The 17,055-nt window shown below is 42.3% G+C and overlaps 2 protein-coding genes across 3 annotated transcripts; one reads left to right on the plus strand and one right to left on the minus strand.

Moving 5' to 3' along the window:
• Positions 1–3,867: 3,867 nt before the first annotated feature.
• NLRC4 (NLR family CARD domain containing 4) lies at positions 3,868–8,198 on the minus strand. Its single transcript, XM_033145442.1, is given in 8 exon segments — positions 3,868–4,044; positions 4,398–4,798; positions 4,801–4,941; positions 4,944–4,997; positions 5,213–5,382; positions 5,384–5,467; positions 5,469–5,675; positions 8,002–8,198. Coding segments are annotated over 8 exon segments (1,323 nt in total). The 5' UTR covers positions 8,091–8,198.
• Positions 8,199–8,990: 792 nt separating this feature from the next.
• Positions 8,991–16,873, plus strand: YIPF4 (Yip1 domain family member 4). Of its 2 annotated transcripts, XM_033144472.1 has the most exons (6): positions 8,994–9,210; positions 10,230–10,392; positions 11,327–11,498; positions 13,215–13,292; positions 13,846–13,959; positions 15,721–16,873. In XM_033144472.1, the coding sequence occupies exons 1-6, from the start codon at positions 9,105–9,107 to the stop codon at positions 15,856–15,858; spliced, it is 771 nt and encodes a 256-aa protein (XP_033000363.1). In that variant the 5' UTR covers positions 8,994–9,104; the 3' UTR covers positions 15,859–16,873. The 2 variants fall into 2 exon arrangements, with proteins under 2 accessions (XP_033000365.1, XP_033000363.1); XM_033144474.1 differs by lacking the exon at positions 13,215–13,292 and having other exon boundaries at positions 8,991–9,210.
• The last annotated feature ends 182 nt before the right edge of the window (positions 16,874–17,055 follow it).

Below are 17,055 nucleotides of genomic sequence, written 5' to 3' on the forward strand. Positions count from 1 at the left end.
CTTTAGTTTAAAAGGCCATTGATTGTTTAATTATCCAAAGGCCTGGGAGAAATGTTTTCACCTGTTGCCTAAAGATATGTAATGAAGACATATGCACAAATGGGGAGCCATTGCAGACAAAGACCATTGCTGTGTTGCCACCTTCCGGACCTGTTGTGGGGAGGCAATTAAAGAAGGGCCTTGGATAATGAGGGCAGGGTCTGGGTTGATTCATATGGAGAGAGGCAGTCCTTTAAGCATTGCAGTCTTGAGCCATTTAAGACTTCATAGGTCAAAACCAGTACTTCGAATTGGGCCTGGAAGCTACCCTAATTGGCAGCCAGTGCAGTTGGGCCAAGATTGGTGTTACATGCTGAAACTGTCTTGCTCTGGTGAGCAACCTGGCTGCCAAATTCTGCACCAGCTGAAATTTTTGAACAGTCTTCAGAAGTGGCCCCACGTATAACACGTTGCAGTAATCTAACTTTGATATTGAATGAATGAATGAACTTTGATATTTAAAGCAAGGGTTTCCTGGCCCCTAGTTCGCACACTTAAGCTGCAATCCTAACTCCATCTACCTGGGAGTAGGCCTTGCTGAATTCAGTAGCACTTCTGAATAGACATGGTTAGGATTGCACTGTTAACCACTAGCCTACACTAGACACACACACTCACAACAGGATGTGCACATCCTTGTGTTGCTCCCCTAAGTATATTAGTCTCGCTTTACATTTGTGCATTTACAATTTACACTGGTTTGGACAGACAAAAACTGACAGTTCAGATCAGTTTTGTATTATTTAAATGTATTTGCCATATTGTTTGTTTATTCTTAGTCTTTAGAATTCCTGAATATTCTTTCTTGTTCATGTCATTATAGTCAGCCTCTTCCATGGGACAAATTGTGATGGATGGTCCATGAGTGGTCATAGGAACTAAACCTCCTTGACTGGGGAGGGCGGGATACAAACAAACAAACAAACAAACAAACAAACAAACAAATAAATAAATAAACAAAAACCAACACTGAGTTAAAGGGCATTGATATTATTTTATTTATTGTAAAATTTCTTCCAAGTGGCATACATGACTGCCCATCCCTATTTTAGCCCCACAACAACCCTGTGAGGTAAGTTAGTCTGAGAGACAGTGACTGGTCCAAGGTCACCTAGTGATTATATTTGCGTGCTATAAAGTGTGAAGACAATTAATGTTCTGGCGGCATGCCATTTGCTCGCCCAAGAAATTAAGTGACGAAGGTGATCAACACATTCCAAGTCTCCACTGATTCAGGGCAACTGCTGCAATCATATGAGGCAGGTCAAGGCCAGGGTGACATGACTTTTCTGTGTAAGAATTTTAATTAGCAACAGCCTGGTAATACTCATAAGCTGCTGAAAGTTAACAATTGCTACTGTTTGGGATTTATACCAAAAGGCTGTTTCTTTAACAATCCTCTTTCTCCTAAAAAGGAGATTAGACATTTATCGGATAGTCATCTACTACAAATATTACAATCCTTCTTCTAATCTTATTAACAAGCCTCTAAGGAGCATTAAGAACACTTTTATTACACTTGTGGGAAATAGTCCAACTAAAATGAACCCTAAAGCTGCTTATCTCTAGGCAATGCCAGTATTTTATAACTGATGGGACTCCAAATGAAACAAACAAACAAAAAAAACACCTTGGAAAGCTATGTAGCTAATTTTGAAATGACTTGTACCTGGAGAACTTCATTGAGTGCAATGTCACAGATGCACAGATGCACAATTGCTTTAAAAGCATTACAGAAAGTTTATCCATGAAGTTGTTGCCACCCAAAGCTAGCAAATTTTGGGTATCATGAAAGGGCAGCAAATTGTTATGTTATTTCATTTACTTTTCTGTTTTTACTGCCAGGGAGAGAAGGGGTCCTTGTGGGATCTTCTGCTTCGAATATTCAAATAACCAGGCTGGTTTTGTGCACAGTGCACCTTGACATTGGGGGCGGGGATAAGGCACCGTTTGCAAATCTGCCTCAAGCAGCAAAATGTTTGGGGCTGGCCTGGTTCCGCTTGCTCACATTTTATCAACCTAGTAATGAATACTATAACTTATCCTACAGCTGGTTTTACAGCTGGCCCCAATATATTTTTCTACAGCTTTGCACAAACATTTTTATTATTTATTTATTTTATTTATTAAATTTGTATATCACCCTTCATCCAAAGATCACACGGCAGTCCACATTAATGTGGAACTTCAGAAACTAAGAGTCTGACAGTCTCCAAAGGTTTTTTTTTTGTATTTTTAGGAGGCTATTTTTCACCCAGTCTGACTAATAACCTACCTGCATTATAGAATCAGAATTGTAGAGTTGGAAGGAACCCTGAGGATCATGTAGTCCAACCCCCTGCATTGCAGGAATATGCTGCTGTCCCATACAGGAATTGAACCTGCGACCTCAACATTATGAGCACCACGCTCTAATCAACTGAGCTATTTCCTCAGCTTATTGTTGACACTGATTGTCAGCAACTCTGCAGAGTTTCAGGCACTAGTATTTGCCAGCCCTATCTGGATATGCCAAGGATTGACCCTGGCACCTTCTACATGCAGAACATATGCCCTACCACTGAGTTATAATTTGGGATGGAACAGCAATTTGATTCAGTTTGCATTTAAATATGAACTTACCTAATTCTCACTATTTGAGCATATAATGCAAGTATACAATATGATGTACTGTACAATAAGTTAAGGATGAGGCTATTTAGTGTTTTGTTTATTGTTGCACTTTTTTCTTTTTTAAAAAAGGTCATACTGGAAATGTTTCTGTCCTTTGTTATAGTGTGCATTTCAAATGCCTTGTTATTCTATTGTCTAAATGTCAATTACTGTTCCTTATTTCAAACAAAAAACAGAGTGCTCAGGCTGAATTAGAAAACCACTTTCATCAGTCTTGGGGTTTATATGACAAGAGATGGTTAAAACTGTGTCATCCATCGCTTTTTCATGAGATTCTCTGCCATGTCCAGGTGCTGGAGCTGTCTCAGGGATGTCTTCGTGAAAAATTACTTTGGAAAATATTTTACAAGCTTATTATTTAGAGCACTCTTAAAAAGTTTATGATCCCATGTAAGCTACTCTGGGATACTTTTTGACAAGAGTTGGATAAAAATTAAATAAATAATAAAACATTGCAGGCTGAAGGTTCTTCAGAGAGGTTGTAAGAAAACTGGGAAGATGGAAAGACATAGCCCTATGGTGGAGAAACAGTTTTATCCGTTGAGTGTGATGTGAAGGGATATTTTGCCTGTCAACTGCCTAGTCACTGCATTTGAACCATGAAGTACATGCTTACCAAAATTATTGCCCACATACCATCTAGGCTTTCTTTCTGTGGCTCTTTTATCTGTGGCATCATGTTTGCTCTCTGTTGCTCGTCTTCTGTGGTAAGAAGTGTTGATTCCACAATAAGGTCTTGCAAGTTTGTACAACTTTTGAGAACTTCCCTCAGCTTTCCTTTTTTATTATTTTGTTTATGCATTTTTACAATTTATAATATTCATCAAGATCTAATTCAGTGTATTCTATCAATTTATTCTGCCAAGTTTCTTTCACGGGTATCTCTTTTTCTTTCCGTTTTTTTCGCATATATCCACTCTAGCTGTGGCGGTTGTGTATAAAAAGAGATTGAGTGCCTCTTTTGGAATATCATCACTTGTTATCCCTAATAGAAATGCCTCAGGTCTTTTGGGAAATGTGATCTTAAGGATCTTTTTTAACTCTGTATAAATCATCTCCCAGTATTCTTTAGCATATGTACACAACCACCACATATGGATTAGGGTTCCCTCTACCTTGTGGCACTTCCAGCATAGATTTGAGCCTTTTCTTCCTTCAGCTTTCCTGCGAAGCAGGACCTTTGCTGATCTTCAGCCTAAGACGTGACACAGAGCAGCGTGTTTTTTCCAGATACTCGACATCACCTCTTCCTAATTTGTTGAAGACCTTGAGTATAATATCTAAAGAATTGACTTTTGAGTCCCAGTTGAAGAATAAGGAGACAGCCTGTTTTCAATGGAATAGTTTCAGAACATTCCTTTCCCCTCATCTTCTACATCTTACCAAGAGGAGGAACTGCCCAAAAAAAATATAATTTGATGAGTTCCAGCATGCTCATATAATTAGAAAATTATTTTTTTAATTAAAAAAAACCACCCCACAAATGTATGTAGGAATGATCTGAGTATTGGTGTACTGTATAGCTTTTTATCATTGAAAAATTCCTCAAAGTCTTCTCTCAGTTGTCTCAGAGATACTTTCATGGAGGAAGCTAATGGCACACTCCACAAATGAGTTTCCAAGAACTGCAACTAGCCCTTCTTCCACTTGATAATTTCCTTCCTTTTTCATGGATTCTATTTCTGATGACAGATCATGGGAAGATGGCAATCCAAAAAGACTGTCTTGCTGATGAATGGCTGATAGGTGCCTGATAATTTTTCTGGTGGCTTCAGTTTATAATCTACAAGTATACTGAAAAAGAAAGAAAGAAAAAGAAGTAAACTGCAGTATGTAGTAATAATATATGAGATGCTATTTATTCTTAGAAGGTAACTATGCCCTCTGGCCTCCTCCTCCTCCCAATTGGATGTTAATAACTTGGAAAGTCTCCAAGTGTATTCCTGGAAAGACTTATGAAAAATTCAAGATACTGGCTTTAGTCTCTGAGCTGTGTACTTATGCATGAGGACTATAGCTAGCAGGACTTGTTCTTTCACACTGCAGAAATCCTCAGGCTGAAAATCAAATTTGTGGTCAAATACTCTAAATCTCCACAGGGGTTTATGCTTAGGCGAAAATGGTCTTCATGAATCCCTCTGCTCTTGTGCTTGTTTCCCCCCGCCAGCAAATCATGTATTGTAGAGAAGAGAATGGTTTGTTTTGTGGATTTAAAGTCGTTTTCCCCACTTGGATGGCACAAGCAATAACTACAAACAAAGATATTTCCAGTAGCACCTTAGAGACCAACTAAGTTTGTTCTTGGTAGGAGCTTTCGTGTGCACATGAAAGCTCATGCCAAGAACAAACTTAGTTGGTCTCTAAGGTGCTACTGGAAGCAATTTTTTATTATTTATTTTGTTTTGACTATGGCAGACCAACATGGCTACCTACCTGTAACTACAAACCAAGGGGTCTACATATGGTTTTTGACCTGAGAGCCTGATTTCTGAAAAAAAATAATCTGTTGTCTCCAGTTGAGACAACAAGCCCTCTGCTAACTGGCCTTTCAAGACATTTCTAACTAGCTGTTTTGCACTTTCCTCAGTCAGATCACCTGTCTCATAAATCAGCAATCCGAAAAGCCTCAAACTTCTAATTTACACAGTCTTTGTAGTAACGATGACTGTTGTTGAATTTACAAATGTCTTTGATCAGTGATTCTATTTCTGTGCATCTCTGGGATTTGAATTCATCATATCCATCAAATAGAAAACTCCTGTTTGCCCATCTCATATTGTTCTGTAAGAATTTGCTCACACACTGTTTCATACAGTCCAGCCTGCGTACTGCTCAGACTGATAAAGAAAACAAGCTTGAATTTTGTCAACAAAGGTTGATTTCCATTAGCCTACAACCAGGCAATCCTTTTGAGGAGAGTTGTTTTTCCTTTGCCAGCTTCTCCCTCTATTATGCAGGTTGCCATATTTCAAAAAGTTGTTGAGTTTTTGTTTTGAAAAATTTCCAAAAAACCCAAGGTTTTTAAAGAAAATTCGCCAAAAAATTCAAGACTTCCAAGATGAGCTGCCATACGCCAGACATTTTAACTGATTTTAGAAAATTCCACCCGGGTGCTACTTTTGACAGATGAATCCCAGCTATGTCTGGGAAATTCCCGATGTATGGCAGCCCTAATGAGCCATCTTCTAGTTCAGTGTTTTTCAACCTTTTTTGGGCAAAGGCACACTTGTTTCATGAAAAAAATCACGAGGCACACCACCATTAGAAAATGTTTAAAAAATTAACTCTGTGCCTATATTAACTATATATAAAGTAATTCTCTTGAATAGGAATCAAATAAACACAAAGAAAGTATTTTATAATTCTTGGACTTAAGAGCAGGGGTCCCCAAACTAAGACCCGGGGGCCGGATGTGGCCCAATCACCTTCTAAATGCTGCCCGCGGATGGTCCAGGAATCAGCGTGTTTTTACAGAATTGGAACCTGTCCTTTTATTTAAAATGCATCTCTGGGTTATTTGTGGGGCATAGGAATTTGTTCATATTTTTTTCAAAATATAGTCCAGCCCCAAGTAAGGTCTGAGGGACTCTAGTCTTGTACCTGAGTGACTTTTTGTGACAAAGACATGAGTGGAGAAGCTCCTGAGACATCCTGACATGATATAATTAACTGCCATGCCACACTTGAGAGCCCAGCCAATGTGGTGTTTCCCTTTTTTGTGATGATCTTGTGTACAATTCACGGCAGTGGTTGTCCACATACCTGTGCACGGCAGTGGTTGTCCACACCGTGCTGTCCCCCTGGGACCCTCACCATGGGCAGTGCCCTGGGACGCTTGACTTGCCCCCCCCCCCAGCGGTGCACAGCATGTGTGCTGCTTAGGGTGCTGGAGCAGCTAGCTCCTCTGGCAATTAGGCTTCCTTGGGTTTTTTTTTTATTCCTCCCTCCCTGCTTTTATTTTGGGGGAGAACATAATAAAGAGCAGGATCACTTCTGGTGAAGTCTGTAAAACTTAAGAGTCTGAGCATCTCACAATAATTTATTTGGTTATAAAAACAAAAGCATGTGCTTCAAAAATATCCACTTCAGCCCCTGGTCTCCTTTAAATAATGATCTTTAAAATGACAACAGTATGATGCAACATTGAACAAATTGGGCAGGTGTGTCCAAGCATCTCAGAACCACAGTTTTCAGTTAGGAAAATTAGTGATGTTTGTTTATAAGATTGTTAAGGCTCCAAAACTATAACAAATGACCAATGCATAAGGTTTGCACTGATGGACACAGAAAGCCCCAAGCCCCACCTCCAGCAGTGGGGCAGATCCATTGCTGCATCCAAAGTTATACTTTTGCTGGCCGGGACAAAAGGTGAGAGAATGGTTGTTGATTTGCCTGTTGCACTAGTTCAGGGCGGGTCAGAAACGCAAACCAGCCGGCGAGAAGCGCCCCTCATTCCGCCCTCCAGCGAAGCCCCAGGCCAAGCCCTTCCCGAAGGGAAGCTCCGCTAAGGCAGCCTCAGAAAGCGAGCCTGCTCCTTCCTCCTGCAGACTCGGGGACGACAGGGCTCCCTTCAGAAAACCGCTGCCGCCGCTCCAGCCTCCCTCTTGCCGCCTTCAAACCTCTTCCCTCGCTTGACCACCGGAGCTGCCTCGTGCCCGCTACTTACCCGCCACGTCCCCTCAGGGCGCCGGCCGAGCAGCGCTGCCGAGCGAGGAGGTTGCGGGGGAGGCGGCGGCGGCAGCGAGACCAACTCGTCCTCCTCGCGCCGCCAAAATCTCACGCACGCGCATGCCACCAAGCGCCATCACCACACACGCCTTCGCGCCTTTATAGCACGTTGCCGGCCCCGCCCCTCACCCCGCGTTGGCCCATTTCCCAGTCACTTTAACGGGATCGCACTCCTATTGGGAAAGAAGCTGCAACCGGACTTCTTCTCCCTCCACTTAGGAGCAGCCCAAGTTCCCAAATCCGATTGGCCTCGGAACCCCACTCGCGACAAGGCGCGTGCGGAGCGCAGGACTCCTTCAGGGCCACGCCGACGGCCGAGGAGGCGAGGAACTCCGGCAGGCCGGAGGGCGCAGACGATTGGCTGGCTGGAGGGCGAAGGAAGGAGGGAGGCACTTTTGAGGCAGCCGGCGTCTCTTTTCGGCTCTGTGTACAAACGCGCGGGCTGACCCTGATTAGCTGAAGGAAGGCAACAACAACGGCCGGGACGTTTTTCCCACGGCACACCAGGCAACATCTCGCGGCACACTAGTGTGCCGCGGAACAGTGGTTGAAAAACACTGTTCTAGTTCATCTAAAAGGGCATTTAAAGATAGCTGTCCTAGTCTCCAAAGCAAAGTATCTGTATAAGTAATTGTAAAATAAAAAATCATGTCAATTTATTCACGCAGTAGGTGAAAATTTTAAAATAATTGATACTTATAAAAGTCAGCTTTATGCTGAACCAAGCAATCATGGTGTTCTTGAGACATTTGTCAAGCAGCACCTGAAAACAAACAATTGCAGGAACATCTTAATAAAATGATGAACTTTGCTATACTGTATAAATGTTACTCCATTGTGGACACACTGATGTGCACTTTGTGTGGGTGTCCCCCCCTTTTTTCCTTTTCACGTATGTGGTGAAGTTTTTGCTGAGTACAACCCTTCAAAGGCTGAAGTACCGGTATGTATACAGCCCAGGTGTGAAAGAGAACCTAGGATGCTCAAAGGTAGAAAACACAGCCAGCCGCTGTACCTCAGTGGCAGAATATCTGCTTTGTATGCAGAAGGAAGAGCTCAGGCTCATTCCTAAGCATTTCCAGGTAGGGCTAGGTAGGACAACCCCCAGAAACCCTGGAGAGCGACTGCCAGTCAGACACCACTGAGCTAGCTGGGCAGCCAAGGGTCTGACTTGGCATAAGGCGGTTTCCGATGCAAGGCGTGTGATTGGCCAATAACGCGTGAGTTGTATTGTAGGGCTATAGAGGAGGGAGCCCGAGGAAGGCGGAGTTAGGCCTCCAGTGTCCGGATGCACTCGCATCCCCCCCTCCCTCTTTACAATCGCCCACATCGAATCTTATTTCCCCGTTTCCTCATCTGTAGCTCCCATTCAGCCAGTCACCAAGCTCGATGACCCCGCGCACCAATGAGATTTGTCGCAGAGGTGGGCGAGGCGACGGCAACGAGGAAGCACTTTTCATTCCGGCCAATCAGAGAGGGCCTTACTGAGGCCCAATCGGAAGGGCGGTCTCACTGTTGTTTTGTCCCTCAAGTCAGGAAGAGGCGGAGGAGGCTGCGGTGGCAGCAGCTTTGGCTCGGCTCTCTCCGGGTTGCTGCCGACGGGCTTCCCGGTGGTGTCGCTCGCTCGACAGGCCCGGCTTTCGAGGCTTTAAGCGGGCGGGGTGATGCAGCCTCCGGGCCCCCAGCAGCCCCCACGGCCCCCGCCGCCTCCGCCCCTTTACGCGCCCAACAACGGGGACTTCACTTTCGTCTCTTCGGCCGACGCCGAAGGTAAGAATGGGGGGTCTTGCAGTGGGTAGGAAAAGGGCTCCCCTTCCTCCAACGCATCTTCCCGGAGCTGCGTCAGGGGCGGCAGCCGCATACTCAGGGCTGCTAGGCTGGATAAGCGGGTGCCGTCGTGCTTCTTTCTGCTGTTTGGGTGTGGGAATGTGATCCAGTGTAAATGCTCCGCCTTGTGGCCCCCGCCAAGGGGTTTGCGTGGCAAAAGGCACCTGCGTGCAGATGGGGTTGTGTTTGACCCGGTTAAAAAAAGAAGCAGATGCAGATGGCGAGGGAGCTTTCGGGTGGTGGTGTATGCAAGCTTTTGAATGGCAAATGAATGGAGGGCTAAATAAAATATGTATGTGAGATTGACAGGCCACCCACATCTTCGAGGCTTCTTCCTTTTACCTGCTTTTGGTAGCCTCAGGCTGCACACAGGATTGACTGGAGAGGGCAAATCCTGCCATAAGTAGGGATTGGAAACTTGTGCTTTGGGAATCACCAATCTTGTGGTGGGAAGAAATTGATTAGGTGTGTGTGGACAACTATATTGCAGCACATTTCACACATCCTGTCTTTTCTGAGAAGGCTGACTTCTGTATTTTCAAGAACCACTGTGTTATTTAGACAGTGGTCTGCCAAATTCTTTGGTGCCTAGATAGCACTATGATGCATATCTGATTTAGCTGCCCACGTCAACTTGCTTTGTTGATTGGGATTATTGTGGCACGGTAGGCAGTACAGTCTTGACGGGTCCTTAAGACCAGCAGAAAAAACCAATATGCAGTGCGTCAGCCAATGTGCCACTTTCTTGGGTTGGGGGGAGCAGAGACAAAAGGTTAGATCATGGATAATTCAATGATCTCTTATAATAATCTTTTCTACAATTTTGGTATATTCCACCTTTTATTGTATATTCCACTTTTGTGGAATATGTGTTTTGAAACTCTTGCATAATCACCTATTCTGTAATAAGGAAACCGTATTTTTGGCAGCTTTCTCATAAATGTGTCATTTTCCCTGTCAAGATCTGAGTGGTTCAATAGCCTCTGCAGATGTGAAGCTCAACCTTGGTGGAGGAAATGGGGAATTCATCAAAGAATCTACTGCAACTACATTCCTGAGGCAGAGAGGATATGGCTGGCTTTTGGAAGTAGAAGATGATGACCCTGAAGATAATAAACCTCTCTTGTAAGTAACATCACTCTGAGAGTCTTAGTTTAATTTTATATTTGAAGTGGTTACTTGCTTTAGGTCAGTATTGTGTGTGAATGATGAACAAGGATGCAATAGGAAAATCATTAACTTTATTAACTATAGACTTTTGAATAAAGTGTAGACACAGATTATTTGTGTCTCATTCGAGAGATATTTTTTAGCATTATAGGTAAAGGTTAGAATTCAAGACTGTTCTCTGATGAAGAAACTGCCTAACTCTAATCTGCCTTAATTTCAAAGAAGCCAACTTCAAAATGTAGCTGAAGGTGGCTTGTTAAATCCAACGATTTTACACTTTTGCCTCTGTCTTAATGAAAGCAACTCTTGTTTTTGTTAGCACCATGTTTGTGGGCTGTTTGTTTGTTGCCTTGCCTCCTTAGGTTTCCTGCTGCAGTCTTCTTTCCTAAGGGCTAAGAGCAGAGTAAGGAGTCAATAGGTTCTTGTGCTGAGACTGGTAATGATAAAGCGCAGACTAGAAATGTATTAGAAAGTAATAACTATGGGGCAAATCTAGCTGTCAGGAATGTAGGATAAGCCTTGTTACTGTTCGTCTTGCTGTTACAGAAAAGTGGTATTGCTTCCATTTGTTCAGTGATAGCTGAAGTTGCCATGGACAGAGAGCAATTTCTTTTTCCTTTTCATGTTGTGATTCATATGTTTTCATTTCAGAAGCTGACTACAATGCAAATATATAATAATATTCATTATATTATACATATTAAATACAAAACAATTTCATAATAGAGTTATAATACAACACCTTAATAAACCTACACAAAAAATATATTCTCAATAGTTTACACGAACATGTATGAATATGCCATAAATCTTTGAGCTGCTTTGTTTTCTGGTGCTTAAATAATTTCAGAAGCCTATTTTGAAAGTTGTATTTTTTATATAACTTTAGGGAGGAGCTAGACATTGATCTGAAGGATATATACTACAAAATCCGATGTGTCTTGATGCCGATGCCTTCTCTTGGATTTAACAGACAAGTAGTAAGAGATAATCCTGACTTCTGGGGCCCTCTAGCAGTTGTCCTGTTCTTCTCAATGATCTCATTATATGGACAATTCAAGGTGTGTAAAGGCCTTTATCTGAAATAACACCAAAGGTATCACATGGTCTTAGGCAAATATCCATTGAAAAGCATTTTTCTTGTGTCATGATCTGAAAGAAATGCACAGTTCTTAGAATCATAGAATTCTAGAATTGGTAGGGATCCTGAGCGTCATCTAGTTTAGCCCCCTGCAATGCAGGAATTCTGCATCCCTGGGTGGGCTTGAACCACCAACCTTCTGGTTAACAGCCAGACACAGTTGACCCATTGTGCCACAGTATCTTTTGTACAACTTATCATATAACCAGAGGTAAATTGTTCTGGAAAAGAATGTTGGAATGCTATTCCTCCCTTGCTCTCCTTCCCCTAGTGGTTCTTTATCTAGCCATGCAGTCCTGTGCATGCAACCATAGGGACATCATTGAGGGCAAAAACTCCTGAACACTCAGAATTCTAGCCAACAGATAGAGTCAGATGTGAATGCAATATTCCAGACTGAAGAATTAAGTGATCTTTTGAACACACTAAGCCGGAAAAGAAATGAACAACCCTTATTCACCACCCCCATTTTGGGTGCAGTTATTCCAGTGCACAGAGGTGGGGCTTCTTCTCTTTACAGTCGTACCTCGTGTTATGGATGCTGCTTGTTGCATTCATCATTGGTTACGAACCTGCCGAACCCGGAAGTACCGTAACGAGTTACTTCCAGGTTTGGCAGTTTGCGCATGCGCAGACATGCAAAATGACGTCATGTGCAAAAGTGCCGAATCGCGCAGCGAGCATGCGCAGATTCGGCGCTTCAGGATGCGGACCTTTCAGGTTACGAACGGGGCTCTGGAACGGATCCCGTTCGTAACCAGAGGTACCACTGTATTTGTAATTTAAAAGCTCTACCAGAAATTGCAGTAGAGCTCTGATGAGTACTGCCATCCTTCCTTCACACAGTGCTGCTGAGAATTACATCAGTGTGTTTTCAGAGGCCCTCTAGGGAGGGAGGGAGGAAGGAACAGCAACCATAACTCTGTTTCCGTTGCTACGTAGTACCAGCACCACCCAAAGAAAGTTTATAACATTTAACACTTTCTAATTTTGAAAAAAGACGTAAAAGGGAGGGCATGATAAAGGTGTATAAATTGTGTATAGGATTGGAAGAAGAACAGAGAGATAAATTTGTAGAAACCAGGGTCACCTGATGAAGCTGAATGTTGGAAGATTCAGGACATACTTCTCCACACAATGCATAGTTAAACTGTGGAATTCACAACCACAAGTTGCAGTGATACTTTAAAAGTGGACTAGACAAACTCGTGGAGGAAAAGGCTATCCATGGCCATTAGTCATGATGGCTGTATCCAACCTCCACTATCAGAGGTGGCATTCCTCCAAATACCAGCTGCTGAGGAACATGAGTGGGGAGTGTTCTGTTGTGGTCATGTATGACTTATAGGCTTCCCCTAGACATCTGGTTGGCCTCTGTGAGAACAGGATGCTAGATGAGATGTGAGCTGGGTCTGATCCAGTGGGGTTCTTATGTTTAGCTGCAGCTTTTAAACCATAAGAAAAATCAGGAACCCCTGCTGCCGCAATGGTAAACCTTCTTCCTTCAATGGTTGCAAAAGAGGGGGATACCTGCTAATAACTTAAAGAAGTTAGCTGAGCTGTGTTCTTTCAAAATTAGTTGTTATTGATGAAAGAAGATAGAGTATTGATGACACTCTTTTAAACATTTCTTAAGGTGGTATCATGGATTATAACTATTTGGATATTTGGATCCTTGACAATATTCCTGTTGGCCAGGGTTCTCGGAGGCGAGGTAAGAATCTTGTGATAGTGAACTTGGTCACTGAACGTCAAACTTGAATTACCTCAACATTGGTTCTAACCATTTGCATTTTCAGTGTTACATCGCTTAATAATTTCTGATCTGAGACTCCTTTATAAATAGTACTTGGTCACTATTGTTTCCATTTCAACATTAATACAGCAACCTAGAATGCAGAATAGAGAAGGGATTTGATTCTTTCCACTGTGGGCTTAGAACTGACTTTTGGCTGATAAGGCCAAGCATACAGGGTGGCAAAAGGGATTGATTGAAGATTTATGAGGTGGAATAACAGTGCAGATAATGTGATAGTTCAGAAAAGGACTGGATTAAGGATGGAGAAAGTGCTGGGAATAAAAGCAACACCTGGAGAGCCAGAGGTTCCCCATCTCTAGACAAGCTGAAGAAGAGGGTTTGGGGGAGTTGCCATATAACAAAATGTTGGCCCTCTTGGGCTCAGGTTGAGCAGTCATCTGAATCTCTTGTTGAAGCTGATAATATTACTGGAAGGAAGTTGGTAACTTTGTTTATTTCAAATTTGCAGGTTGCATATGGCCAAGTTCTCGGCGTGATTGGATATTCTTTACTTCCTCTTATTGTAATAGCACCTGTGCTTCTGGTGGTTGGATCATTTGATGTTGTTTCTACTCTAATAAAAGTAAGTATACTATTTTGTTTGGCAGAATGGCAAAGCTGACTGAAAAATATGCCAGTTCATTTTTCTACAGTTTATAAGCAATAAATATTTTCTTTACTTGTAAGTGGAACCATGACTACTCAGCTAGTTCATATCAGTAAAGCATTGTATGAAATCCTTTACTGCAGATTGGCAACAGATTAGAGTGCTTAAATTTTATATATAAGCTGCCCATGAGTATTGGAGTTCAGGTTTTGTTCTGTTTATATTTTGTTACTGTAAGGTTTGCGTGATGGTGCTTCACAAGTAACGAAGCAAGAGCCCAAACGGTCTTTGGCAGTTTTATTGTGCAAACTGTTTACAGTGCAGTGCTACAAAAAGCATGTCTGTCTCAGTCGCTGGCAGAATCCGGGAGTGGCCCCTTCCCCAGCATAAGAACTTCAACACCCCAAATCTACTCCTACCCTCCTTACGTTTCACCCCTCTGCGCAATTGGGGTGCCGGAAACAGCGTGTTTCCCTCCTGACCAGCCGCCGAGCGAGGTGAGGTGCTGGGGCTCTTCGCAGCATCTCTAAGCCCTCTCCTCTCCCGGCTGGCCCCTTCCCCTTCCTCCCCACTGGAGGTGTGGCTGCTCTTCACGCTGGAAGAGGTGCTGCTGCTCAATTGAGTCGGGGCTCTCTGTATGCTAACGGATCCTCCATTCCCCTCAGTGGGTCAGGAGGCAGTTCCCTGACAGTTACCTTGTAATAGTATATGCAAAACGGATTCTGAATTTTGTTGGTCTGTGACCCTATAGCATTCCTGTTCAACTCCTAAGAGACTGCAATCTACTCCCAGTATAAAAAAAACTGGAAGTGATCCACCCATTGCCATTGAGAATTGACCAGAGATGTTGAGCTTTTTGGGGGGAGACCACAGTTGTTGAGCTTTTTTGAGGGAGGATTGACTAGAGTTGTTGAGCTTCTTTAGGGGGACGTTCACCACAGTTGATAAGCTTTTTTTAAAAGGGGGAATGACATAAATCGTTCACCTCAAACTCCCCCCCTAACAAACGCACACACCGCTGAATCTTTCTTTCCCCATCGCCAAGATAAAACGCCAAACACCACCCACTTGACGCAACGGAGGGCAGAGCGAGGGGGCGGGGGCAGAGACATTCTGCAGTTTTTAAAATCCAGCGATCAATAAGGATCCCACGATCGACAAGGAACACCAGGGGATCTACCTGTCGATCGCGGTTGACCAGTTGAACATGTCTGCCCTATAACAATTCAAAAACACTGTGATTTGTCTTGCATAGTTTGCCATTTATGTGACTTGTAAACTGCCTTCAGTACAGTAATGTGGAAAGCAATATTCAAAAATTTAAATATTAGAGGAGCTTAATTTACAATATTGCTTCCATCCACAGGATGGCACCATTCCAGTGAGCAATTATTTCATCTGATGTAGAAGATCACATGACAACTGCAACTTTCACATTAGCTGTGGAAGCTCACAGATTTTCTAATGCTGCTTTCTTAATTGAATGGGACAGCTGTCTGAAGCACCCATGTGAACTGATCTGTCATCTCAGTCACTAAAAGGCAACAAGAAAAACAACAACTTGGAATGCCTTTGTGAATAGTTTCTTGGCTCCACTGATTTTCAATAGGCCTTGATTTTTAAGTCCTGTGCTTGGTCACAACTGGTTCTGCTTGTTCTAGATATAAATATTGCTTCTGGGGGGAGTTTGAGGGGGTTTCATGCTATGATAACATTTCATTTTCTTGTTTTTCTCAGCTTTTTGGAGTATTTTGGGCTGCATACAGTGCTGCTTCGTTATTAGTTGGAGAAGAATTTAAGACCAAGAAGCCCCTCCTAATCTACCCCATCTTCTTATTGTACATCTATTTTTTGTCCTTATATACTGGAGTGTGACCTGCAGTGTTGGCTTTGGACAGGAACAATGTCTTAGCTTGCCATGAGGACTGATGAAATGTTGCCTGATTGAAAATACAAATGACTGTGTCATATCTGGCTGTCAAGGTTTTAGTGGTAATCCAACTATATCTGTGTATATTATTTAAGCAGTTTTAGTTACATTAGAGATTTATAACAGAGTTTTAGGTTGAAGACTTATTAGATTTTTATTGAACAAGGTAAGAACATTGTGTTTATAGCCTGAAATTTCAGCATAACAGTTTATTACTTGTGCCAAATGCACAAGGACCATATGATTAGTATATTAAGTTGAAGTGGAATTCTGATTACTGTTAATAGTTCATTTCTTACTTTCAACACAGCATATTCTGTAGATATATTTATGAATCAGTCCCGATTGTTCAGACTTGCCTGTAACCAAGACATGACCCTTAATGTGGTGCCTTGCACACTCTTTGATTTGGCCATTACGAATTCTGACTCTTAAAAGTGTTTTATGTGCATCTGTATGTAGGTTTAGGTTATTTTCTTGTTGAAGCAGGGTTATAGATGCATAACAATTTGAGCATCCATCATTGTTTTTTGATAAAATTGTATGTATGCCATAGAACATTTTTACAGTGTTGATTTGGAAATCTTTATGATAGTGGTGATAAATGGGGAGAAAGGTTTCAATAAATCTTACAGTTCTGAACCAAATCTTATAATGGAATAAACAATCCTTCTCCAAAACTGTACTTGTTTTTATAACACCTTGTTTTGCTGTTTTGACCTATTACTGTTCAGTGTGGGGTAATGTACTACTTTTTATAGTAAAATGGCACTCCTTAATATGAGATGATACCTGATGAAGAATGGCAGCAGTTAGACTTTGATTGGCAACAGAATTAAACTTGTGTTTTGATGACCAGGATAATTTTGTCTTGGCTTAAGAATATTATGGAAATGGCTGTTTAATATTGGCCCAAGATTAACTTTTCCCCACCGAGAAAACTTAAAATTATAGTCTTAACTACAGGGACTTATTTAATATGATTTAGCATTTCCAAAGTACACCCTTAATCCATGCCACCTATGGTGCTCTATGCCCATAAGTGGACTAATTATGTGTATCACCTGCTGGATTGGGAACCCCAGGCACTATTCAGATGCACATCTGAATAGGGATACTTTTAACACATGTATGCCTTTGAA

This window comes from Lacerta agilis, chromosome 3 (assembly GCF_009819535.1).
Source record: "Lacerta agilis isolate rLacAgi1 chromosome 3, rLacAgi1.pri, whole genome shotgun sequence".
Taxonomy (NCBI): domain Eukaryota; kingdom Metazoa; phylum Chordata; class Lepidosauria; order Squamata; family Lacertidae; genus Lacerta; species Lacerta agilis.